This window comes from Ipomoea nil, unplaced genomic scaffold (genome assembly GCF_001879475.1).
Source record: "Ipomoea nil cultivar Tokyo-kokei standard unplaced genomic scaffold, Asagao_1.1 scaffold1353, whole genome shotgun sequence".
Classification (NCBI taxonomy): Eukaryota; Viridiplantae; Streptophyta; class Magnoliopsida; order Solanales; family Convolvulaceae; genus Ipomoea; species Ipomoea nil.
In genome coordinates, this window is record NW_017617781.1 from 165,001 (window position 1) to 191,201 (window position 26,201).

Consider the following 26,201-nt stretch of genomic DNA (forward strand, 5'->3'; position numbering starts at 1 on the left):
ACATACATCTACAGAAAAAGACTAAAAACATTGAACAAAAAAATAGAAATAGCATAACATAATGCAATTGTCCAAACAAAATAGGACCAACAGAAGACTAGAAAGCCATAATGTTTTAAATACGAATATACTGAGTTTACAATATATGGAGTACGTTTTAAAGAGACGGCAAATCTAGTTGTTTTTGCTAAAAGGACGTGTAATTGAATAAATAAAGGGCTACAATTTTTATTTCAATGTAGTGTGCATCCATGAGTCAACACAATTGCCGCAGGTGTGCATACAGTTTTGGATGTGTGTGCACACAGGAAGAATGATTGGGGCATTGTACAAGATTGCAAAATGATGAATTTTTTTATTGTGTGGATGCGCTCAGCTAGCTCTCCATTGGAACTTGGAACGGTTATAAAGTTGTGGTTAACCGACAGGAAGCACACACCTATAGAAATGTGTGCACGCATTGTAACGTAGTTGGGTGGAAAATCCACTAATCACAAAGTACTGCATTCAGTTGAGTGTTGATGTACACAGGGTTGACATAGCATATCTAATGTGCAATACCTAGTACCAGCTGGTGCACACCTAAATAATGAGCTAAAGGATACGTTTAAAACACCACATACATCTACATAAGAAGACTAAAACACTAAACACAAAAAATGGAAATAACATAATGTAATAAATATAGCTCTCGAAAATGAAATAGATACAGTAGTTGGAAGGATAATGTATATAATCACCCTACGACAACAAAAATCCTAACCCAAAATCAGTATAGTTCTCCCAAAACATGTGCAAACCATAGAGAAGACATATTTGAATGCAACACTAAATAATAGAAATAAACTAAAACGCTCGTGTCTTCTTGCAGCCTAGGAAACCTAGCAGGCTAGCAGCGTCCTCCACAATGAGTTCATAATCGGGGGCATTCCACACAGGGTCTTCTTGCAGCCTTGCAAAGAGAGCCGAAGGTGACGACACAAAATCATTGTCAACATCAGAAATTCCCGAACCACTAGCTTCTGAATGTGATACCTTGGAATTCATTCATACCTATAGCAACAAGGCAACACGCTAGAGAATATCAAGTTTATGGACACATTCGAATTGAGAAATACACACAATAGAGTACAGTAACCTATACGTGTGTGACCCAACTAAAAGAATAAAAACACCTAAAAAAAAACTACAAAAAACCCATAAAATTGAACTCCCAACCTTGACATCAACAAACAGATAGTGCACCGCAGTTCACAACAGGAAAAGATAACAACAGGAAAACGACAAGACCATATATAGGACTAAACCATAAACAAACAAACAAAAAAGAAACAAAAACAACAGACACACAAAAACAAATAGATTTGCACACAGTCACACATGCCAATGCACATGGTCACTACAAATTTAACAACACTGTACATCATGCACAGAAAAACATTATGGTCAGTGTTGAGTGTGCACACAAGTGCACACACATGCAAAACTAAGGCCAATTCTACCAGAAAGCGAAATCTAACACCCCCTTCACAGAGCACCACTTCAACAACATACAAAGCAACAACAACACCGAAATATACAATAACAAAGCCAAAAAATCCCACACCCACTGGGAAACAAATAACAGCACTACAAAACAAAAACTCAAAAAAAAAAAGTCAACCCACAAATATAGGTATGATACCCTAAAATAGAAACGAAATTTTAAAAATGAAATGGAAGGCCAATAAAATCAAATGCACATATAGAAAAATAATATTGGAGTTGGGATTACACGTATAAATAATGTAATAGTTATTTAATCAAAACAATCATAATTTACTTGTGTCATTAAATAGTTTATAGAAATAAACTTTATATCAGATGTATGCTATAAATTCAATGAAAAAGAACAATGGCCCGAGCACTAATTTGATTATGCAATTTACCCAAATATTAAAGGAAGCACTGATTTGATTCTGCAATTTACCCCAATATTAGAAGAAAAATTACTAATTGGTGAAGCAACCCCCAATAGTTAAAATAAAGCCAGTAGCCGTCATCTGCCAAAATCTCCAAATAACTAAACAATACAGCAACCCCCCCCCCCTAAACAGCTTACGATACAGTACGGGGAACCCACCTATTCACACAATACACCCACCCAATTGAAAAAAAAAAACACAAACAAGAACACAAAAAACGACAAAAACATGCCTTATAAAACCCTACCTTGTGTGGCAACTAGACTCGGGGACTGCCACTTGTGTCGACCGTGGTCCCCAGCTAGTACCATCTGCGTTGTTGGAGAGTCGCAAGAACGAACCCAAAGCTTTGCAAATGAAGGAGATTAAAGAAAGCGCAAATCAGTTGGAGAGAGAACAAAGTTGGGAGAGAGCCGACGACAACCATCATCCGCCGCTGATGAAGAATGCAAATTGAACGACGTGGCAAAGTCTTCTTCGGCAACCGTACAGTAAAGAGAGAGAGAGATCATATCGTGAAAGACTAAATATCTAATGCTGATTGGATTCCTATAATTTGATCCGATTAAAACAATAGTCAAAAACCAAAATTACCCTCCCTAACCTAAAAACAAGTGCAAGGTTAAATAAAATATGCATAAATAATAAAATAAATCCTATCCATCTAATTCCAAAATCTAACGATCCTAATCAATCCACACGTTTGATTTTAAGGGTTGTTTGTATTTAAATATAATCCTATATTAGTATATATATTAGTTGCTTTTGCACGAGTAATGCATTAGCTGCATATATATATGGTTTGGGAAATAATTAATGTTACAATTAATGCCACAACATACTTTATTATTATTAAAAAAAAGCACAACATTTAAAAAATAAAATATCTATATATTATATAATCATATAAAAACATATACTTTTGAAAAATAAAATAGCTATATATTATATAATCATATAAAAAATGCGTTCAATTAGAGTTTAAATTTACACATACAAAATTTGAAATTTGTTTTCCAAATGTAATTATCTTAGTTATTATTCGTATTGTGAAAAAAAAAACACAACATTTAAAAAATAAAATAGCTATATATTATATAATCATATAAAAAATGTGTTCAATTAGAGTTTAAATTTAAAGAATAAATCAATGTAATTATGTAAATTCTCTCTATAAGTTTATTTGAATATATACATAATTAGAGATTATATTAACCATACAAAATTATAATTATAATTTTAATTGTAATTGTAATTGTAATTTTGTATTCTATAAAAATAATAAATACTTGACTAATGGAAGCTCAAAAAGATTATTATATTAAATAATTTAAAATATTTTAATTTTTCTATTTTTTATTTATATTTATAATAACATAATTTTTTCCCGTGCATCGCACGGGTGAATTACTAGTTTCCCTTAAAATAAAAACATGAGCTCGTGCACACATTAACATACATACATGCACACAGGGCGCATTGCCAACAATTTCTGGGATTAGCACGTGCACACATTAACATACTTACATGCACACAGCGCGTAGGAGGAAAAATCACAACCATCCATCAAAGCTCGTACACACATTAACATACTTACAGACACATAGCGCGTAGGAGGAAAAAATCACAACCATCCATCAAAGCTCGTGCGCACATTAACATACTTACATGCCCACTGGGTACACTGCCAACAATATCTTAGATTAGCTCGTGCACACATTAACATACTTACATGCACACAGTTTGTATTTTAAGAGGGATTTGTATTTTAAAATAATCCTATATATATATATATATATATATATATATATATATATATATATATATATATATATATATATATAGGGTCCGGATCAAGTGAGGACCTAATCTTAGGTGAGGACGTGAGGACTAATCTAGACCATTAAATAAGAATGATGTATGATTGAGATTAAAAGAAACAAATCACACGGATTAAGAAAAAAAATCCCTTAAAAATATTAAAATATATAAATTTAGGGTAAATCAGTCTTATTAAAAGATGTGCATTCCTATACAAAATGTTGTGCATTCCTATACTGAGTGTTGTGCATCAATAACTTCATTGTTGTGCATTCAAACCCCGCCAAAAAATCATACAGTGAACATCCATTGTTCTACGGTGCATTGAACTATGTGCTATAATGCACAACTCCCTAGCCTATAGTGCATAACTTACAACACTAGGTTGCACAATCAGCACACACGAATGCACAATCGTACTACCCAGGCATTTATACATATACACGACAATCCAAATATAGACAATATTATACTCAAAAGAACAAGCAAAAAAAAAATACTGATTAGTTTGCGTGGGCAAACACTCAATCAATGATGAAGAAATCGCGGCTCCAAATTGCAACGGTGGTGATCCAAGAAAATAGGAAACCAATTTGGCCAAGGATTATACATGCGTTCACACTTAAAAAAATAGAAAAAGACATTATTATCCCACTTTAACAAAAAAGATCAATCCATGTCATCTCAAGAACTCAAATCTGGACCATCCAAATAAAAAAAACAAACGCACAAGATTAGTCCTCACGTCCTCACCTAAGATTAGGTTCTCACCTGATCCGGATTATATATATATATATATATATATATATATATATATATATATATATATATATATATATATATTGACAGGATAATAGGGCTGGCACCCGACCCGGATCACATGTGGGCATTGACTCAGCATCACATGGGAACTCAACGGGCAGAACTCCAACGGTTATGAATTCCAATAGGTGCCACTTTACTACCATTGAAGCCAGCATTGAAGTCCCCATTGATGAGAGAGAGTTAAAGGTTAGGCTCCCCATTTATGTCCCACGTTGTTACCGTTAGGACTCTAAGTATAAATGGGGCTCTCCTCAGCTAGCAAATGACACACTGTACTTTCTATACTGAGACAAAAAGCAATACAACTATTGTTACTCTCTCTTTCACGTAACGTTATTCTAATATTATATTTCCGATAACATTATTACCGTCATTGGTGCTTTCATTGAGAGCCTGAGTCCAATACTCAAGCAGGCTACGACACACACAACTCATTCCTCTTTCACCAGCAAGCTTGAAAGAATGGTGTCCCGCAGCTCCCACGGTTCCCGCAACGTGAACAATGGCAATGCCTCAGGTGACCTCCGGGACCAACTCACCAACAATCGCGGAGGGGACCTCCGAGAACAAGCTCAACAACGGGAGGCCCAGGGACCTTCGAGACCAACTCAATAATGGAGGAAACCTTCGAGACCAACTCAACAATGGAGGGGACCTCCGAGACGAGCTTCACAATGGAGGGGCGAACCAAGTCGTGAACCTCCAGGCGACCATCCAGCAAGCGGTGGCAGCGGCACTAAACCAAGTGGCGGTGGGACTACAAGGCCAAGTGCCCTCGTCGCGGCCCCAGGAAATAAGGGTGGAGACCCAAAGAAGTGGACCCGCCAGACGACAACCAGGCCCTTCCCAATCTGCACCAGAACGATTGGGACAAAGGGCGCCCGTGCGGCAAAGATTAGGATCACGGGCCGAGGGATCCTCTACCAGAGGTCCTCGCCAACACGAAAACAGAGAAGCCGAGAGATCACCCGCAGAGGAGGTGGGCGAGTCTCGGGAGCCGACCCCACGCCAACACGTTGATGAGTCGGCTTTACGTCGACACTTGGAGGAGCGACGCGTCGCAAAGCCGGCTCCGCGACGGCACTCGGCGGGGAAGCGACGCGTTGATGAGCGGGTTCCACACCGACACTTGGAGGAGCGGCAGCCGGCCCCGCACCGGCACCTTGATGAGTCGGCCCTGGTCGAGAGGCTGCAGAGAAGAATCGAGGAGTTAGCAAGAAGGGTGGAGGCACGGGAGCAGTCGCCGGAACCCGAGGTACGGATGGCAGCACCATTCTCCCCAAGCATCATGGACATACCTTTGCCGAGGGACTTTAGGTTGCCCGCCATCAAGGAGTACATGGGGGTCACTGACCCACGCGTCCACTTGACGAGGTACAAGGCTGCTATGGTAATGATCGGTGCAGGGGACGCCATCATGTGCCGAGCGTTCTTGTCCACCCTGGATGGAGCGGCCCAAGACTGGTTCAACACCATCCCTGATGGGTCGATCCAAAACTTTGGGGAGTTATCCAAGAGCTTCCTGACATACTTCTCCGGTAGCATACAGCGTAAGAAACCCTTCCACTACAAGAAAATTCTCGATTTGCGACGGAATTTTTCCGTCGCGAAAACGAGAAATTCTGTCGCGAATCACGTTTTGCAACGGAATTTTGCATTTTCGCGACGGAATTCATTCCGTAGTCTCCAGGCTTGTAGTATTCCATTTCGTGATGGAAATAATCCGTCACGAGCGGTGGCGACAGAAAAACGCAACGGAATTTTCCGTCGTGAAGTTGGCTACGGAAATCATTCCGTCGTGAATCTATCGCGATTTTGGCAACGGAAATCTTTCCTTCCGTCGCCATCGTGTGAGAAAATATTCCATCGCGAAACTCATATTCCGTCGCACATCGTCGTGAAATATAACAACGAAAATAATTGTCATCGCGATTCCGTCGCTAACCTTTCCGTTGTAAATTTTGTATTCCGTCACGAAATTCCGTCGTAACAAAACAATAGAACAAACTCTCGTCGCAATTCCATCGCTAGATATTCTGTCGCAAAATTTGTTTTCCATCACGACATTTCGTCGTAAGAAAGTAATAAAACTAATTACTGTCGCGATTTCATTGCATTTTGGGCGACAGTAATCTTCTCGTCACCAATTTCGTCGTCATAACGACAACGAATATTCTATTGCTAAAATCACATTTCGTTGCTATTCTTCTAAATTATTAATTTTTTAATATTTCAGTAATTATTATTATTATTATGTTAAAATTCTAAGGTGAGTATATAAAATGTTAATATGCAGTTATATTTATAAACAAAAGCACTATTAAAACTAAAATACAATATAATTTGTAATATAAAAGTAATAGTGCTTTATAATTCACAAATTTAATGGTGTACTTAATATGAAATTCATTTCTAAACAACAATATAATAATCCATAAAATATGAATATCAAGTCTAATCCACTTGTGATGATGAAGTACCAGCTCTCTCACATTCAAGAGATCCAATCTTTGCTGCATAAGAAGCATAGAAAATCTATTGTGTTAGCATTAATTGGACCACAAATGATGCCCGCCAACCGCAACATAATCCTGATTTCAGAAAAAAAAAAAAAAAAAAAAAAAACGACTAAGACTCTTGGGAAGAAGTCAAGAAAACAACTTAACTATTCTATATGTAAAGATTATAAATTTACAAATTTACTTGAACCTAATCCCTTTTTTATTAGTTATTTCCTTAAACAAACTATAACAACTATGTTTTTCAAAAAAATAAAAAATAAAACTATAACAACTACGATCTAATATGATATGAGAGGCTAAGAGATAAATCCTACAATATTTAACATTAGAAAGCACATGAGTAATGAATCTTAAGCATATACACTCATTTCACATTACACATTGCAGTAAAATTGTAGGATGTAACTGATATATATATATATATATATATATATATATATATATATATATATATATATATATATATATATATATACTCTAATAAGTAGAACCAATCACATTTTAAAGCCTCCAAATCCCTAGAAAAGGAAATAATGTGAAATGTCAAATGTACTAAATATCCAACTATGCTAAGTAGAACAAAAATGAGGCTGGACATTTTAAATGTTTCTAGGCTAAAGATTGAATTCCATGAGAAAACAGAAGCCTTACATACGAATAAACACACTTATGGAGCTCTAAGTCATTTACTGTCAAATACATTAGTTCGGTTTGAGAATCTCAACATTTCCTAATTTTCTAAGGCAAATTTTTTTTTTTCACTAATAATTTAAATTTCAAAATACACACAATCTAATAATGCATATTTCAAGTTTCTCTAACCTTGTCTAGTGTTGGAAGATGTTGACTGCCATTTTTGTACTGCAGCCAATCACCTTAACAACAGCACTCTTACATTAGTAGGTAGCTTTGGGAATGCAGTCTGATCATAAGATGGCATGGAAAGGAAGCTGAAATCAGAGGTTTGCAGCCTACATGCAATTAAGAAGAAAATTTTAAATATATTATCTATATATGCTTTGAGTGAGGATTTGTAAGATATGATAGATGCTACAAATGGAGAATTAGAATTATACTTTTCCTTGTAAATCAATATCAATCATGCAAAGACATGCAGAACGTACAAACTATGTTGTGCAATCTGCAGTAGCAATCATAATCAATTTCAAGCATTCATGAGGAATATATATATATATATATATATATATATATATATATATATATATAATCAACTCTTAAACAAAGCTATATAGTAACTACCTGAACCTGAGATATCCATATAAAACCTTCAGAATGCAACATTGACAAAACGATATATATACATTCCCATTACACATTCCAGTTCTGGTTACAATACAAATAGATATAGGAGTAGACACCTATTACACATTTACACTAACAGATTAAACAATTAATTTTTTTGGGACGGCAGTGTAATTCTCCTATTACACAAACAAATTAATTTTCTCAACAAGCAACAGAGAGACGACGACAAACGACGGCACATTCTGACCACGCCGGCAGAAATTCATGGCCATTGGACGGCCGACATAATACACCAGAATAGCACAGACGAGAGAGAAACCTAAAAGAAAACAAAATAAACAGAGAAATGAGAGGAGGACGAGGGAACCTGTTCAGATCTGGGGAGACTCTACAAAGGCCTTCTCGGAGGCGATCGGAGAAGATGACCAGAGACTCTACGCAGCGGCTGACGGCTCACGGGGAAGGCGGCTGATGGTGACGAAGGCATTGACAAGTAGCGACGACTGCGGCAACTTGGGTTCCTGTGGCGATCAATGAAGAGGGTTTTGGCTTAAGTTTAGGTCTCGGAGAAACTGTAAGATTTTTGAAAAGTTTTGGATTTAAGTTTGGAGGGAATTTTTTAATATATATAAATGAAGTTATAAAATCAATTCTAATCAATTCGAATAATAAAATGATGTTATACAATATATAAGATTTATGTTTTTTAACCTATGTTATATACCATATAATAAAAATAAAATAAGAAATATATATATATATATATATATATATATATATATATATAAAATAAAATAAAATATAAAATCAAATCATTTTAAAAACCAACGTTATATACCTTATTAAAATTCAATAAAAACATATATAAAAATATATAAATAAATATTTTGAAAAAAAAAATAACTTATATGTATGCCTTATGATAATTTTTTTAAAAAACACATATGTATATAATAATAAGTTGTTTTTTTTTTTAAACACATATGTATATAAATTTTTAAAAAATATATTATATTTTATCTTAATCATACAACGTTGTTTTTTTTTTTTAAAATTAAACCTAAGATGTGGGTTCTCTATGGAACCGACGTCGCAGGTTTATTATTTTAAGTTTTGTTAAATAATAATAATAATAATAATAATAATAATAATAATAATAATAAGAATAATAATAATAATAATAATAATAATAATAATAATAATAATAATACGGTGGGTTACAAAACCCAACATATTATATGTATATATATTTAAAATAATTTTAAAAACCCTACTATGACGGTTCCCTTTGCACGATTATATATATTGTTATCATGGATATATTGTGCGTTAAAATTGATATCCAACACACAAGTTAAAATATGTAAATGTTTAGAATAATTTTTAAATGTTAAATAATTAATATAAAATAAAAATGATTATTTTCGATATAATCAAAAAGAATTTTTTAAACTTGTAGTAAAAACTAGTAGTAAAGATGATTATTGTTGTACATAGTTATAATTGATAATAAAAATGACATCCGATCCTAACAATTTTTCATATTAAAATAATTTAAATCTTCTTAATGCAGTATTGATTAGACAGTAAAATTCAACTTAATATTTGTTAAAAGTGAAATTACTGTAATAAATTTACTGATGTTGTGAAATAATCCACATGTCCATAATATCTTGTAACATTTATTTTTTTGCATGGTTTTTAATGCAACAAAATAAATGTTTCTAATTTTTTAATTTTGCCGTTTAAAAGTTGGTGTCATTTGTACAAAGTACAATTGTACTTGTCTCATTAATTGTCAAGAAATTTGAACAAGTCAAAATGACAAATTGGAAAATGTAAAATAATAGTTATGTTCAATTTTGGGAAGAAGACACTATTTCGTGACAAATTAAAAAGGAAAGTAAGACAAGTAAAATAGGATGGAGGGAGTAGTGACAAAAGAGTTATGCAATTTAGTTATAGCATATGAATTCATTGTCCGAGTATAATTATTTTGCTAGATCAAATTAAATTTCAGTTATATAATTATTTTATATATTTTGCCAAAAAGAGTCTCAAATTTTTATTTTGTGATGACTTCACAAATTGTAATTTAACTACCAACTTAATTTACTAAGGAATTCTTAAAATTTTGAAATTTTAAATACATTGTTTTAATGATTTAATATATTTTATTACTTTTAATAATTACCCATTTTAAATATCAATTCTTATTGTAATTTCAAATATTTATGTCCGTAACTTTATCTTAGCAAATCAATATAATTATTAAACAAAAAATTTTATAAATAAATAAACTTCATATTTCATTTTTACATATGCAATTTCAATTTTAAATTAAATTTTGAAAATTTACTACTTGTAAATTGTAATACCAAGTCTAAGTGCAAAATTCGACCATAAAAAAGTTATAAATTTTACTTAAAAAAATTAAATATTCTTGCGACGGAAAAAACGACTGTCGCATGTTCCGTCGCCAAACTCATAAGTCAAATATATCTTTGCGCAATCAAACATCGCAACAAAATTAATTTTCGTTGTTGACTCCATCGCCGTAACACGACGGAAATGTGGGGTGTCGCTTTTTCTGTCGCCAATGTGTTAACATATTGGCGACTGAATCGATTCCGTTGTCTCATTCTGTAGGAAAAATAAACTTTACTTTAAAGCATAAATAAATATTTTAGTGACGGAAAGAACAATCTTCGCAAGTTCCGTCACTAACCTCAAACTTTAAATCTATCTTTGCACCAAACATCGCAACAAAATTAATTTTATTTGCTGATTCCATCGCCATAGCACGACACACATATGGGGCGTGGATTTTCTACAGCCAATGTATTAACATATTGGCGACAGAATCGATTTCGTCATCTCATTCTATAGCAAAAATAAAATTTACTTAAAAAATTAAATATTTTAGTGACGGAAAGAACAATCGTCGCAAGTTCCGTCGCCAACCTCAAACGTCAAATCTATCTTTGAGCCAAACATTGCAACAAATTAATTTCTGTTGTCGATTTCATCGCCATAGCGCGACAAACATGTAGGTGTCGTATTTTCTGTCGCCAATGTGTCAACATATTGGCGACGGAATTGATTTTGCCGTCCCTTTTTGTAGCAAAAATAAACTTTAATTCAAATTTTAATTATTTTCGCGACAAAAAAAAAATCATCGCAATTTCCGTCGTTAGCTTCTGTCGTCAATTCCTTGGTGCATAGATTACGTGAGAATATTTTCCACTTTGCCCAAAATATCGCAACAGAATTGATTATTGTCGCCGATTTTGTCGCAAAACAACGATGGAACCATCGGTCGTTGCCTTTTCTGTCGCCGTTGTGGTGACAGAACTTAATTCTGTCGCAAAATCCGTCATCAAAATATGGGCGCCAAAATTTCCCAGGTTTTTTTCTCACTTTGCGCCAAAAATCCCTACAGAACTGAATTCCGTCACCATTTCCGACGCAAAATCGTGACGGAACACATTCCGTAGCAAAAATCATCGCAAATCGACAACGGATTACATTCCGTCGCGATGTTTCCGTCGCGATTCGTGATTTTTCTTGTAGTGTTCTCTCACCTCTGTGTAGTGAAGCAAGATAGAGGCGAGAGCCTCAAAGACTTCCTGATAAAATGGAAAAAGGAAGTCAATAATGTCTACGACTTCGACTCCAAGGCGGCGATCCCGATATTTATCCATGCCTTAAGATCAGGGTATTTCCACAAGCAGTTGAACGCCCACCACCCCCGCTCTTACGAAGATCTGATAAGGACGGCTAGCCGCTATGCCGAAGCAGAGGACGTCGACAGGAAGAAGAAGGACGAAGAGGATGGAAGAAAAGGTGGGAAGCCTGGGAAAGCGGGTCCGCCCAGCCAGGCACCACTCTCGAACCACCCGACCGCAGGGAAAGGCCGAGACCACGAACGACCTCGCCTGGTTCCCTTGCGTAATCTAACTCCTCTTACCCATCCCGTCAGTGTCATTCTAAAGCAAGCTGAGGAGATGGGAATGGTAGAATTCCCCGAGGAGATTGTTACTCTCTCTTTCACGTAACGTTATTCTAATATTATATTTCCGTAACATTATTACCGTCATATATATATATATATATATATATATATATATATATATATATATATATATATATATATATTACTTAATAAATTCGTATGCAGTGCACCAACTACGAATATATGGTTTATGTAATTATATTTTTCATGCCTGATATATTATTTAAGATATATTTTTTGGAAGTTGAGTTTTTAAACTGCAGTAACTTACATGTAACTTGTCCAAACAGTTATATTTTGAATCTATAAATATTTGGAGAAGCACCTGAAAGAAGTATATGCAATAAAATTGTAATACACTGAGATATTTCACAGTTCTACAAAACAACTTAATAATTTTATTCATCTTCTTGTATCCCACAAGATTAAATCTTGAACCTCGTTTTTTTATATGAGGGAGATTTAAAGCTTATAGGAAAGTGATTTACACGCCTGAAGATCTCGTTTCCTCACTTCTCTTTTTATCAGCCAATTCACATATCTAATTTTTCTAACATTTAATTCCATGAGAAAGTTATATAACTTCAACCAAATATAGAAATGTTACATAACTAATATAAAAAGTATATTAAACCAGGCCTATGTGGTCCAATGGTACCCGGGTTGGATTTTCATTTGGAAGGTTGTGAGTTCGAGTTTCAGTGGAAGCGTTATTAGCTCCTTGTGTTTTAGTAGTAGGTTCAGAGAGTGTAGTATCAAATACTACATTGTAATAGAGCTAGTAGCATTAAAAAAAAAAAATACATCAAAATAAAGTTTACTTATTTGAGTGCAATAAGATAAATATATGATAAGTCTTGTGTGAAAAACTTAATATTTTTTAGTTAAAATATCATGTCATATACTTTCACCCAAAAGTATTACGTATCTCACGTAATTACACACAAAATTTATTCCAATATAAAATGCACACCAAAATAAGAAGTAGATCGAAATAAAGTTCGAGGGAATAGTAGTTCATTTCATTATATTGGAGTGCAATATAATCAACCCTCCATTCCTTTCCTGGCGATAAAATCCTTAACAAACAGTGGGAGGTGATGGAGAAGAGATGCAGCCATAGAGAGATGACCAGCAGAGAACCATGGCGGCGGCTTCTTCTTCAGCACTACATTCACCGTCCTCTTTGCAAACTCTTCTGTAGGGGTTGACCTTGCTGTACTTTGCGAGAAGCGTGCTCTCGCTTGGATTGCTTCTTCAAATTGCTGGTACAACTTCCATTGCGACACCCCATTGTTGTTGCAGCTGGCAATAGCGGAGTTTCCTATGTTGGACTTCACAAGTCCGGGGACAACATTTATGACATCGATCCCAAATGGCCGGAGTTCCAGTCTGCATACAACGTAACCAATGTCTTTGTGAATCAAAGTGTTGAGATTAACGAGTACAAGAATCAATAACAATTGACAAAATAAATTAATTTGGGTGACCCGAATTAATCAGATCAATAATTAAAGAATGTATGGCAAAGAGAAGATAATTGAGGTAGGAAAATAAGCTTTGTATTAATGACTTATATAATGTGATTATAAGATATATTGTGATGTCCTAACGAGTTAAAAGAAGGGATTTAGGGTGTGTTTGTTTCATGGGGTTAGACACAAGGAATGGGAATGAAAGTTATACACATTGGTTGGTTGATAACTTTTTAAAACATAGATATAAGATTTGATTACTCATATAATTACAAACTCATTGTCTAATTTAAAATCGCCTCGTCATTTGGTCGCCTGCTCACTCATCTCTTCTCATTTTATCGACTTTTTCAATACATTCATTGTCTACTCACTTCATCACCACTCTTAAGATCAATTGGTTTAATTTTTTATTTTTGTAATTTTAAAACATTTATTCTGATTATAGGGTTATACATAATCAAACATCAGTAATTATTCAAGTAAGAAAATATTTTCACCAAAACTTATATTAATTATCAAGTATTTGATTCTCATTCCGATTTTGATTCCATTTGGAATCAAACACACCCTTATACTATTTTTGCCATGTAACCACCCTCGTGAAAAGGGTGGGCGGCTAGCACCATGTTGACCACGTCCGCACACTCCACCCCACCTCGTGGCCGAGCCCTGACTAACTGAGGCCGAGCACCAAGCTTGACCTTGGTAGCCAAGGCCGAGCGCTGAGTTCTGCCTTGGGCTCGGCCAAGTGCTAAGCTCGGTCTTTGGCCACTTGAAGCTCAACCTCGGGGCTAGTCGGGTTTGTCCTAATTTGTCTTCCAAATTGACTTGCTTCGGACGCTTTTTATTATATCCGTTGACGATAACAGAAAGTAAAAAGATAAAGATTTATATGGTATAGTAACGTGTAACATTTACAAGAATCAATAATGATAATGGTTGTACCTCAAGGCATCAGTTAGGGCGTGGAGAGCAGCTTTTGAAGAACTGTAACCAGCTGCAAACGGTGCAGGGGCAAAGGCAACAATACTTCCAACGTTTACAATCTTTCCTTTCCTCCTGGACGCCATGTGAGGAACCACAGCTTGAACTAACCTCAACGGACCCAAGACGTTGGTATCGTAAGTGTTTTGAATGGCAGATAAAGGGATCTCACCTACAGGCCCAATACAGTGCACTCCCGCATTGTTGACCACAACATCAATCTGCCCAAACTTCTCAACAACCTCAGAAACCACGCGCCTTACTTTCTGCTCAGACTGAACGTCCAGTTCTTGCAGGTGAAACCTGGGGTCATTTTCTAAGTCGGACATGGCGGATCGTGACCGAGCTGTGGCCACCACCATGCAATTCTCGGCGGCGAAAGCTTGTGCCAAAGCATGCCCAATTCCACCCTTTGAACACCCTGTTATCAGAACTACTGCTTTGGTGTCCTTTTGATCCATTCAGAATTCAAATTTATGGAAGGAGTTGTGATCTCAACATACACACATTTGGATGACTAGTTTGAAAAATAAGAAAATCACAGACACAAATTCAGGATAAGGTGGGAAAAATATCTAATTTAGAATAAAAGATCGCTCTGCACTCTAAGGCTGTGTTTGGTTCACACATGGTAATAAAAATTAGAATGGAAATAAAATACTTGGTAATAGTAATGAGCATGTTTGGTAGTAGGATAGAATTCGAATGATTACCAATATTGTTGTTTATCCTATATAATGAGAATAAAATTTTTAAAAATACAAGAACAAAAAATCAAGACAATTGATTCTAATATAGACATCCAAAGCATCAATATGAACAAAAAAAAAAAAAAGTAAAAACACTAATCCAAACTAAGGAGGAATAATGGAATTAAGGGGTAATCAAATCGCATAGTAGTGTTTTAGAAACCTGTCAACCAAACAATAACAATCACTTTGCTTCCCATCCCTGATAGCTAAACCCATGAATTAAACACATTAAAAAATAAAAACTCATGTTTCTCTCTTAACTTGATCTTAATGTTTCTCTCTTAACTCTTTAAGAGGTCACAAGATAGCGTATAACGAAATATCTGCCACACAAGTTTTCCTTAAACTCATAAATAAATTGTTTGTTACAAGACATAACACCCATAATAAACCCATTTTGAGACAACATGAACAAATGCAAAAAAAAATAAAAAAAATACAGAGAGTATAGCATTATTATAAAATTCAACTAGCAGTTCTTTGTTCTGCTTTTATCTCCAAAAGATCACTTTAAACGCATCATTCTTTTCCTGAGAATGAAGTCTTTGATAAATAATGGCAAGTGATACATGATTGCTGCAATGGTAGAGAAATGGCCACTTGAGAACCAAGCCGGAGGGTTCCGCTTAAGCACTGCATTGACAGTGCGTTTCGCAAACTCTTCTGTAGGGGTTGACTTTGGACTCTGCGAGAAGTGTGCTCTTGCTCGGATTGCTTCTTCGAATTTCTTGTACAACTTCCATTCAGGCATCTGATTATAGCTGGCCAAAGCTGAGTTTCCTACGTTAGACTTCACCGCTCCAGGAACAACATTGATAACATCAATGCCCAATGGCTTAAGTTCCAGTCTGGAACACAAAAACAGACAGTGCAGAATCAGTGTAAGGAGAAGTGCATAGGATAAGACATTAGCAAGCAAGCTTCTCGCAAATCATGTGTATTAATAATACTTTGAAGCTTTCAGCCCCCCAACCAAGCTTTCACCCTTCCAACCAAACCGCAAAGAATTTCAACTATAGCCTACCAAAAAGGTCCTGAGTGATACCGATGGTCTAATGACAGGGATGGAAGTTATTGACATAGGAGGTCCTAAAATATAAGCCTCTCATTGGTTGGCTAATCTCTTTCAAATTTTGTTGTATGTATCACGAATCATTATTGCTCTTTGGCCATTTTGAATTACAAAAGCTTCATTTGGAAATGTAATGACCCTGGATTTAGCGTTCTTTCAGCATTTGCAAAGTTGTATAAAATGTAGGACACGTTTACAAGCACATAAGAAGTTAAAACGCCCCTACCTCAAGGTATCCGTTAGTGAATGTAGAGCAGCTTTAGATGAACTGTAAGCACCTGCCCATGCTCCAGATACCATAGCAATAACACTCCCAACATTTACAATTTTTCCTTCTTTCCTGGATGCCATGTGAGGAACCACGGCTTGAATTAACCTCATGGTCCCTATCCATAATATAATAGACGTTACTGAATAATGCAAGGAAGCAAATAATGTATCCAAAAAATAATTGCAAAGCATCTAAGAACAAAACCCATTTCAGTAACTTGCAAACAAAAAGTCATTCAACGTGGAAGTCAATGCCCGAAAACATTTCAACACAACACAATATCAATTTTTTCTCAAAAACTTTTTGACAACATTGCTTTTAACTTTAACCTTGATGACATCAAAATCCAAAAGGATACTGCAATCTTTAGCAAAGTGATGTAATGAAAATGTAAATAGCCTCCATAAACATCACAGAGCCATTATATCAAATCCAAGGTACATTGATCTTTACATAACCTGATGTATACATATTGGCAATCAAACAAAAAGTGAATTTGGTCTATCTACAAATGTAAAATTAGCATGAGGGTTAGAGGATCATTACTTACCAAAGTTTCTGAATTCAATATAGACTAAGTTTTAAGGAGACTGAACACACATATACTTTAATAAACACAAATTTTGAGTGGAAAACACTAAAATTTGGTACAAATTGCATTGTGAATTGCGAGTACAATTCTTTGAATATGTCCCTTGATTCTTCACTTAATCTTGACTTAATGTCACAAACAAAGACTTGAATTTGGATGCCTTAGGATGATGTCTTGACCTTAGACTTGGCTATTTCATTCCATTGAGTTTAAAATCCTGTTTCTTTTTTGAGAATAAATCCTGTTTCTATTCACTATATTTATATTCTGTGAATTATGCAGAAGCATTTATATTATGCAGAAGGAATCCATATGATCCCCACATTTTTTTAGTCAGATTTCAGTCTCTCTTTAATGTTAACAAAATTAAAATTATCCCAATCCAGATTAGCAATCAAAATTTCAGTATGGCATTAACAGGAACACCAAACATAAATGAGAAGAATAATTTAGCAATAGAAGTAGAGGCTACCAAAGACGTTGGTGTTGAAGGTGTGCTGAATCTTAGACAAAGGGACCTCGGCAAGTGGTCCAACGCACAGCACTCCGGCGTTATTGACAAGAATATCGATCCGCCCGAAGTTGTGAAGAACATCGGAGACCACACGCGTCACGCACTGCTCCGACAGAACGTCGAGTTCTTGAGGGTAAAACCGTGGGTCGTTCTCAAAATCCGACATTGAAGCGAGGGATCGAGCCGTGGGCACCACCAGGCAGTTCCTCACGGCGAACTCATGAGCCATAGCGTGGCCTATACCGCCGCTTGAACAGCCTGTAATCAGAACCACCGGCTTTTCGCTGAGTTCCATGATAGAAACCACACTCTCTCTCCAGTCACTATCTGGCTGCTCACTTCGTATATCCTTAAATTGCAATTTACTAATGAGTAATGACTAGGCCTACTGGCCCAGGATTGACTTCGATTTCCTTGACAGAGACAGTTACCGGACAATCGTTATACCGTAAAGCACGGGACACATAGCACTGTGCACCCCGCGCCTCCCAAAATGACGTCGTTTTGTTAAATATTAAAAAAAAAATCATTTGTTTCGAATGCACATAAACTCATAACAGAATATACATAATCTAACATAATACATAATACACATAAACTTTTAAATGAATACACATAATGGAGTTTGGTTAACATAATACACAAACTCTTAACTGAATACACATAAACTCATAACACAATACACATAAACTTTTAATTGAATACACATAATGGAGTTTGGTTAACATAATACACATAAACTCTTAACTGAATACATAAACTCATAACACAATACATATAAACTTTTAACTGAATACACATAATGAGGTTTGGTCTGTTCGGACGGATGGAGTGACGTCAGCAAGAAACGCACGCTTTTTGTGTCTGGGCACACATCGGTGCACGATATAAATTGCTGTTACCGGAAGTACAGCTGTCGACATTGCTTCTTATTTATTTATTTATTTATTTATTTTATAAATCAAAATGGAGGGGAGGACTAGGGGTGAGCAAATTATCGGTTAACCGCCCGAAAACCGCTAACCGATAACCGAACCGACCGAAAAAATCGGTTATCGGTCGGTCACGGTTATCACCTTTAAAAAATTTTCGGTTTTTCGGTTTTTCGGTTATTATACGGTTATTGGAGTCGGTTATCGGTCACCGACCGATAACCGACATATATATATATATATATATATATATATATATATATATCTAAATATATATGTATATATATTAACAGTAAATAATACTGTTAATATATATTATATTATTTACTGTTAACAGTAGATATTATACTATTATATATATATAATATATTAACAGTAAATAATATACTGTTAATATATATTATACAGTAGATATTATATTATTATATATATTATCAGTAAATAATATACTGTTAAACAGTACGCAGATGTATATGTATTTTAGATTTTAGGATTTAGGAATTTGGAATTTAGGCATCAGCAGTAATGACTACACAGTACGCATGTATATGTATTTTAGATTTTGTCTTTTGAAATTTGATTTATCTTGTTTGAATTCGGTTTTTTGGTAACCGGCCGAAACCGACCGAAAACCGACGGTCGGTTATCGGTCGGTCATAGGACCACCTTCGGTCGGTTTCGGTCGGTTACGAAGGTCAAAAATTACGGTCGGTTATTCGGTTATTCGGTCGGTTATGTAACCGACCGACCGTTTGCTCACTCCTAGGGAGGACACCGATATAAATTGCTGTTACCGGAAGTACAGCTGTCGACATTGCTTCTTATTTATTTATTTATTTATTTATTTTATAAATCAAAATGGAGGGGAGGACACCCTAGGAACCTTATAGTAGGTTCCTTTCTCTTGTTCTTTGCAAGTACGCCTCAATCTGTCTTCCTAAAGCATGCTTCTTACTCTCGGCGTAGGCTCCCTGAGGTCTCTACACGTACCCTCATTATTCCTTGTCATTTTGGCAATGTCGTTAGCAACCATGTTTTGTTCTCGTAAGTAGGGGTGTGCAAACTTCGGATAATTTTCGGTTAACCGACCGAACCGACAAAGTTCGGTTAACCGTTTTAGAACCGAAGTTTTTCGGTTTAGTTAATGGTTAAAGGAATTTTAAAACTTCGGTTAACGGTTAATTCGGTTCGAAAGGTCGGTTAACTGAAGTTTTTAATATATATATATATATATATATATATATATATAATAATAATAATAATAATAATAATAATAATAATAATAATAATAATATAAATATAAATAATAATTTGAAGTTATGGATGTTTGGAGTTTATAATTAATGTTTTTGTATATTTTGTTATGAATTTATTATGATATGTATTTTATTTTAATTGGATTTATTATTTTAGGTGTTATTTTTAGAATTTTAAATTTTAGTTTTAAAAAGTTCGGTTAATCGGTAATCGACCGATTAACCGAAAAAAATTTCGGTTCGGTGAATTTGGTAGAGCAAACTTCGGTTCGGTTAACGGTTAAAGAAAAAAAAACTTCGATTAATTCGGTTCGGTTAAAACGGTTCGGTTAACCGAACGGTTAACCGATTAAGCACCCCTACTCGTAAGATATGTAACACTTTTATATCCCAAGCTTTGTCCCTCCAAATCTGACAATTCTTAATAATCTCCCATATGAGACCTCTCAGGATGGAGATACCATTAATCCATTTCATAGCTTCTTGCGAGTCACTTTGAACAACCAACTTCCGAACACCTTTGTTCTAGGCCCATTCCAAACCTATGAGGATTGCCCAAACCTCAGCTTCGGTTGCATGTGTCGTATGGATGGCATACATGAAGCCTCCCATCCACTCTCCATTGTGATCCCGCAAAACCCCCTCCCCCCCCCCCCCGGCACATCCAGCCTCTCCTCTATCAGCTACACTTCCATCAACGTTTAAACACATAATCCCTTGATCAGGCTTTTGCCATATAAGTGTACGCATATCGCTTTCTCTCTGGCTTGTCGCACCCTGCCCTCGAAAATCCATAATAATCTCCTTGCTCTTGGCTGAAATCCATCTAACCTTATGCTCCTCATCATAGTCCATATTGTTGAAGACAATATCATTGCACCATCTCTATGCCCACCAACAAACCACACTAAAGATCACATGCCATCTTTTCCCAAAGGTTGTTTAAACATTTCCTTCAACATTCTTGTCAAACTAATGCTTGAAAGGCATACTAGCCATCCTTCGAGCTTCTTCTATGTGACACCCCGAAAATCCTACTCTTTAAATAGGATTAATTAGATAATTAATCCTAAGTCATCCTTGTGGACTTTCTTATCAATTTCCCAAATTGATAGTCGGAGGACTTAAATTTACTAACTCCTTGGTCAATTGATTTAAGTAAAAAAGGGGGACCTTTAGCTTTGATGGTTGTACCTAACTCTTTGGGGTCTTCCTAAGTTTTTCTAGGGAAAGTAAGGGCATTATAGTCTTTTCCCACTTGCTTGGTCTTGAAACCTTACCCTATCAAGCCTAAATCTCATTTCCCCACTTTGGCAAGAAAACCTTTCTCTACCTTCTCTCTAAGAAAACTTGGCTTCTTCTCCAAGCCAAGAAGAATCTCCTCCATCCTTGCTAGGAATCATTCCAAGATTCCACATTTCCATCTCCCAAGCTTAAGGAAGGGTAAGATCTAGGATTAGTTGGTGTTTTTAATTAGGTTTACCTAGTCTTTATCTAAGATTAGTGTTTTTCTTGTGGTTTTGGTTGTGTAAGAAGACTTGGTTGAAGAGGAGCTTCAAGGAGAAGCTTAGGAGGGAAAAAGGGAGAAGTCTTTTGGTCTACAAAGGTAACCCATGCTATACAAAACCTATTTTATACTTGCTATTGATGATTCTTGACTTCTATTGATGATTCTTGATGTTGTGAGTGATTTGATGCATGATCTTGTGATAATGCATGTTTAGAGCTTGTATCTAGGCCTCTTAAATGCTATCTTTTGATCTATTCTTGGGTTCAAGTCATTTCCTTGTTGTATGTGAGATTTAGGGTGTTTTGGACTTGAACTTGGCCTTAGAGATGAAATTCCCCGAAGGAAATTATTGTATGTACAGGGTGTTCCCTGCAGGCGGAGCGGCGGGCGGTTGTCCACCCGCCGCCCTACCCGCGGGAGGTGACTTGGTACCCGGTGGGTAGGTAACCACCCGCGGGGTACTTGTGTGGAATTGTGGTGAGGGTTGTTTTCCCGTGGTTCCACCCTTTGGTATGTGATGTTTTGGCCTCCCTTTGTTGGATTGTTGAGCTTTTGGGTGTCTCCTTGATGTTTCGTATGTCTAGAACGATGTTCTAAGTATCTATGTTAGGATTTGGTGTCTTGAATCGTTCTAGTAGTCCAACTTTGTGATTCGTTGGATTTATGTAAGTCTTTGAGGTTCGTTGGAACTGTTTTGGTTTACCCATTTGATGACCATGCTAGATATGATGTCGTTGATGCTAGTATGTGTTGTTTGTCCATTCCCTTGAGGCAATTATGTTGAAAATGGATTGAAGTCCATTGTTGTTGTTGAGTATTGTTTCATGTCTATCATTGAAACCTCTTGATTGATTTCTATGATGTGACCTTGTACATTTGTTGTACCCGTTGTTGATACTTGATTGGGCTATTGATGAGCCTCAATCCTCTTGATGATGACTATGTGTGACTATGAATGAGATTAGTGGTAATATTGTTACTGAGCTTTGCTCATGAGATCGGTGGTATGTTACTATGATAATTAATGGTACCCTCGTGTACTGAGAGTTCGACGGTATAATGATTGGTGGCAGTCTGGCGGGGGACGACGGTCCTTGGCGGAATAAGGTTGGACTCAGAAGTACGGGGTGGCACTAGCAGGTAACGATTGGAACTGAAATAAGGCCGGGGGTAGCCATAAGGTTGGAACACGGCATAAGGTTGGAACTTGATATTTGTCATTGTGTGATTTATTGTATTCATTGCTTATGAGCATGTCTATCGGGAACTCTACCTTGATTATGATAGGTTGCGTCTATTGTTGAGTATGTTGCTTGTTGTCCTTATTGACTTGTTGATTGTTGTTGATGGTTGGTCTTTGTTGAGAGTGTTATGATGAGTCTATTGATGTTCCCTCTCTTGGTTTTAAAATGATATATACTGTATTCCTCTGTCTCAAATGATTTTATGATATCTATATATTATGCTACTTAACGCGTATTGGTGGGTTACTAGCATCTTTCGCTGACGGGTGTTATCCCTATGTTTTACAGGTTATGAGTAGCTTTTGGAGAGCGCGCTAGTGGACCGTTAGATAGTGTAGCTCTTTATGTTTTCCCTTGTTTACACTTATGGCCTATGTGCCTTATTTCCTATGACTTTGTTGTTGAGGTTTTGGTTTAGACTTAGCCTGTGCACCTATGTTGAGATAGGTGTGGCATAGCACCTCCGTATCTAGACTTTGCTTCTGCTTATTTTGAATGAATGTTTAGCTTGCTTTTCCGTTTAATTAAGCTTTTAAATTTTGGTAAAAATCGGGGGTGTTACACTCACTCTCTCTCTCCAGCAACTTCTTCCACACGGTCGCCACCTTTGGACAATTTCTCCACGACATGCTCCGTAGTCTCGGAAGTGGTGATACACACAAAATAATTGTCCGCCATCGTAAGGTGACATCGGTTCCTTTTTGCATTACAGTCCAATCTTTCATGATGAACCAACCAAAATAACGTCTTCATCTTACTAGGAATATTGAGACTCCAAATGTTAGTCCACCCTCTATTTTGCAAGCCAAGACCAGCTAAATTAGTAATTTGGTAAGCAGAGCTAACAGAAAACTTACCCGAGCTTGTCTTGTTCCATTAGCTTTCTGTAATGACATTGGATGGATATTATCTTGGTTGAGTAGTAGGAAATATGGAGAAGAAGGCTAGGAGGACAAAGAAGGTAACTAGGAATGGGAAGGCAAATAATAGAACGACGTCGCCTGAGTGTTGGCTGAAGGTCGTTGAGCAAGACAGCCAAAACGTCATCGTTTCAAGCTGTTAGTTGAGGGTAGTTAAAGACTTGTTCGACAACATCGTTTCACCCCTCCAGGAATTTCCTTTCTGTTGAATAAGTTTGTTATGCAATAGGCTGTTAGTGGTTTGTTAGCATTGTTTTTTGGATTATTTTCCATGTATTAAACCTCCCAGATGTGTAAGAAGAAGGCTATGTCGAGTAATGAGATCAAACTCACCTTTTCTCTTCTCTTTTCTCCACTGAAACCCTAGTTTCTCTTCTTCTCTACCCCTATTTTCTTATTTTCTCCTATAAGTGTGTTGCAATTGGTATCAGAGCCTAAACATGGACGATCGCATCAAGCAGCTCTAAGCAACTGTGATTGAGCTCAATAGCAAAATAGACACTCGTTTCTAAGCCACCTAAGACTCTGTTAATGACCTCTCCACCCAGTTTGGAAGTCTCAGGGATGAACTGATGCAGCTACTGAGGTTGAATCGTCCAGTGCCTCCAATCATAGGCAATTCCCCTGGACAGTCCTCAGTCCAGGGGCAGTTCCTTGGAGAAACAAGCCAAATACTAGGAGGGAGACCAGATAAATCCCCCATACATGAAGAGGAGATGGAAAGGATGGATCCAGATGAGGAGGTTCTTGTAAGGATTGGTCAGCTGGAAAGGAACCCAAGGGACTGGACCCCTAGGAGGGAGAGCTTGGATGGAATGGGGTAAGCTACAATGGGACAGAATCAGGAATTTCTCATGAAGTATAAAAGTGAGTTTCCTTCTTTTGACAATAGTGGATCCTTAGGTGTGAGAAGTTCTTCTTGCTTTCTCACATTCCTAGACATGAAATTATTAATATACTATTTAAAACACTTGACTGGGAAGGTGGGAATTTGGTTTGAGAGCTATGTTCATAGCCTTAGGGAGGGATTTCATTGGCCCTTGTTTGCGGATGCTATGTGTAGAAGGTTTGGAGACAGTGGGGTTTCATTAATGGAGGATTTTGCAGCCTTCAAGCAGTGGGGGTTGATGAATTCACTGATGAGTTTGAAGGATTTAAGAGTTTGTTGCTATAATCAAATCCCTACTTGACTGAAAATTATTTTATGTAAAATTATATTGCTAGACTCAAGCAAAATTTAAGATGCTTTGTCAGAACTTCAAGGCCTAGAAATCTAGAAGATGCTATTTGGTTTTCTAGGCAATATGAAAAGGGGCTAAAGTCCAATGAGGGTCTTAAATCAACATCTTGGAATTCCAAGCCCTTACAACCCACAAGATCCCTTAATACCCACTCAAACAAACCTACCCCAATCAGCCACTAATCAAAACCAACACTCTCAACCCAGACCACTGCATCCAAAGCCCCTGAAATTACTTAGTTCAGAAACCAGTTAAGAGAACAAAGGAGGGCTTTAAGTGTTTTGAGCCTTGGCAACCAAGGCACAAGCGTAAGGGGTTTACCTTTAATATCATAGAAGGTCAGGAGGCGTCTGAGGCTCTTGAGGTTCTGGAACAGGAAGATGGAGTGGAGGGAGCTGAGGTATCCCTTTGTATTGTGGTAGGAGGGGAATGGCTGAACACAATTAAGATGTTGGGAACTATATAGAAGCAGGCAATAGTAATACTTGTGGATAGTGTCAGTACACACAATTTTCTAGACCCTAAACTGTTGTGCCAACTAAGGAGGACACCTGAGAAAGCTAGACCACTCATGGTGACAGTATCCAATGGAGAGAAGGTTGTCAGTGATTCAATCTGTCAAGGGCTTGGCTTGTAGATCCACCAGGAGGTCTTTGTTAAGGATTTCAGACTTTTGAGATTGGGGGGCTGTGACATGGTGTTGGGAGTGGATTGGGTGGATCTATTTGCCCCAATCCAATTGCACATAAGAACACCTGGCATAACCTTTTATAAAGATGGCAGGAAGATATTCTTGAAGGGTCTAACTAAGAAGGTTCTGTTAAAAAGGGCCACTGATAAACAGATTAAGAAATGACACAAGGAGAGAGTCCAAGGATTTCTAGTGCATTGCAACACCCTACCTCACACTGAACCTGAGAAAACACCCCCCCTAAACCACATCTCTACCCACACCACTCACCCTGAATTATCACACCTGTTACAAGAATTCCATTGTCTGTTCCAGGAACCCAACACCTTAT

At 36.6% G+C, this 26,201-nt stretch overlaps 2 protein-coding genes and 1 long non-coding RNA gene across 4 annotated transcripts in view; all 3 read right to left on the reverse strand.

The window, feature by feature from the left end:
* LOC109185732 overlaps positions 1 to 13,207 on the reverse strand; it is an 18,618-nt gene extending 5,411 nt beyond the window's left edge. Inside the window, exons 1-2 of the long non-coding RNA XR_002055034.1 lie at positions 13,048 to 13,207; positions 2,119 to 2,122 (exon numbers count right to left, since the gene is read on the reverse strand). This is a non-coding gene — a long non-coding RNA (uncharacterized LOC109185732). The remainder of the gene's footprint in view (positions 1 to 2,118; positions 2,123 to 13,047) is intronic.
* A 150-nt stretch (positions 13,208 to 13,357) lies between these two features.
* Positions 13,358 to 15,412, reverse strand: LOC109185730 (NADPH-dependent 1-acyldihydroxyacetone phosphate reductase-like). The gene is made up of 2 exons (XM_019335683.1): positions 14,837 to 15,412; positions 13,358 to 13,805 (listed from the first exon to the last, which is right to left on the reverse strand). Exons 1-2 carry the CDS (start codon positions 15,334 to 15,336, stop codon positions 13,460 to 13,462), a joined length of 846 nt encoding a protein of 281 aa, XP_019191228.1. The 5' UTR covers positions 15,337 to 15,412; the 3' UTR covers positions 13,358 to 13,459.
* A 527-nt stretch (positions 15,413 to 15,939) lies between these two features.
* Positions 15,940 to 25,374, reverse strand: LOC109185731 (uncharacterized oxidoreductase SSP0419-like). 2 transcript variants are annotated; one of them, XM_019335685.1, is made up of 4 exons: positions 25,369 to 25,374; positions 18,035 to 18,384; positions 16,926 to 17,085; positions 15,940 to 16,475 (listed from the first exon to the last, which is right to left on the reverse strand). In XM_019335685.1, exons 2-4 carry the CDS (start codon positions 18,369 to 18,371, stop codon positions 16,133 to 16,135), a joined length of 840 nt encoding a protein of 279 aa, XP_019191230.1. In that variant the 5' UTR covers positions 18,372 to 18,384; positions 25,369 to 25,374; the 3' UTR covers positions 15,940 to 16,132. The 2 variants fall into 2 exon arrangements, with proteins under 2 accessions (XP_019191230.1, XP_019191229.1); XM_019335684.1 differs by lacking the exon at positions 25,369 to 25,374 and having other exon boundaries at positions 18,035 to 18,415.
* Between the last annotated feature and the right edge of the window lie 827 nt (positions 25,375 to 26,201).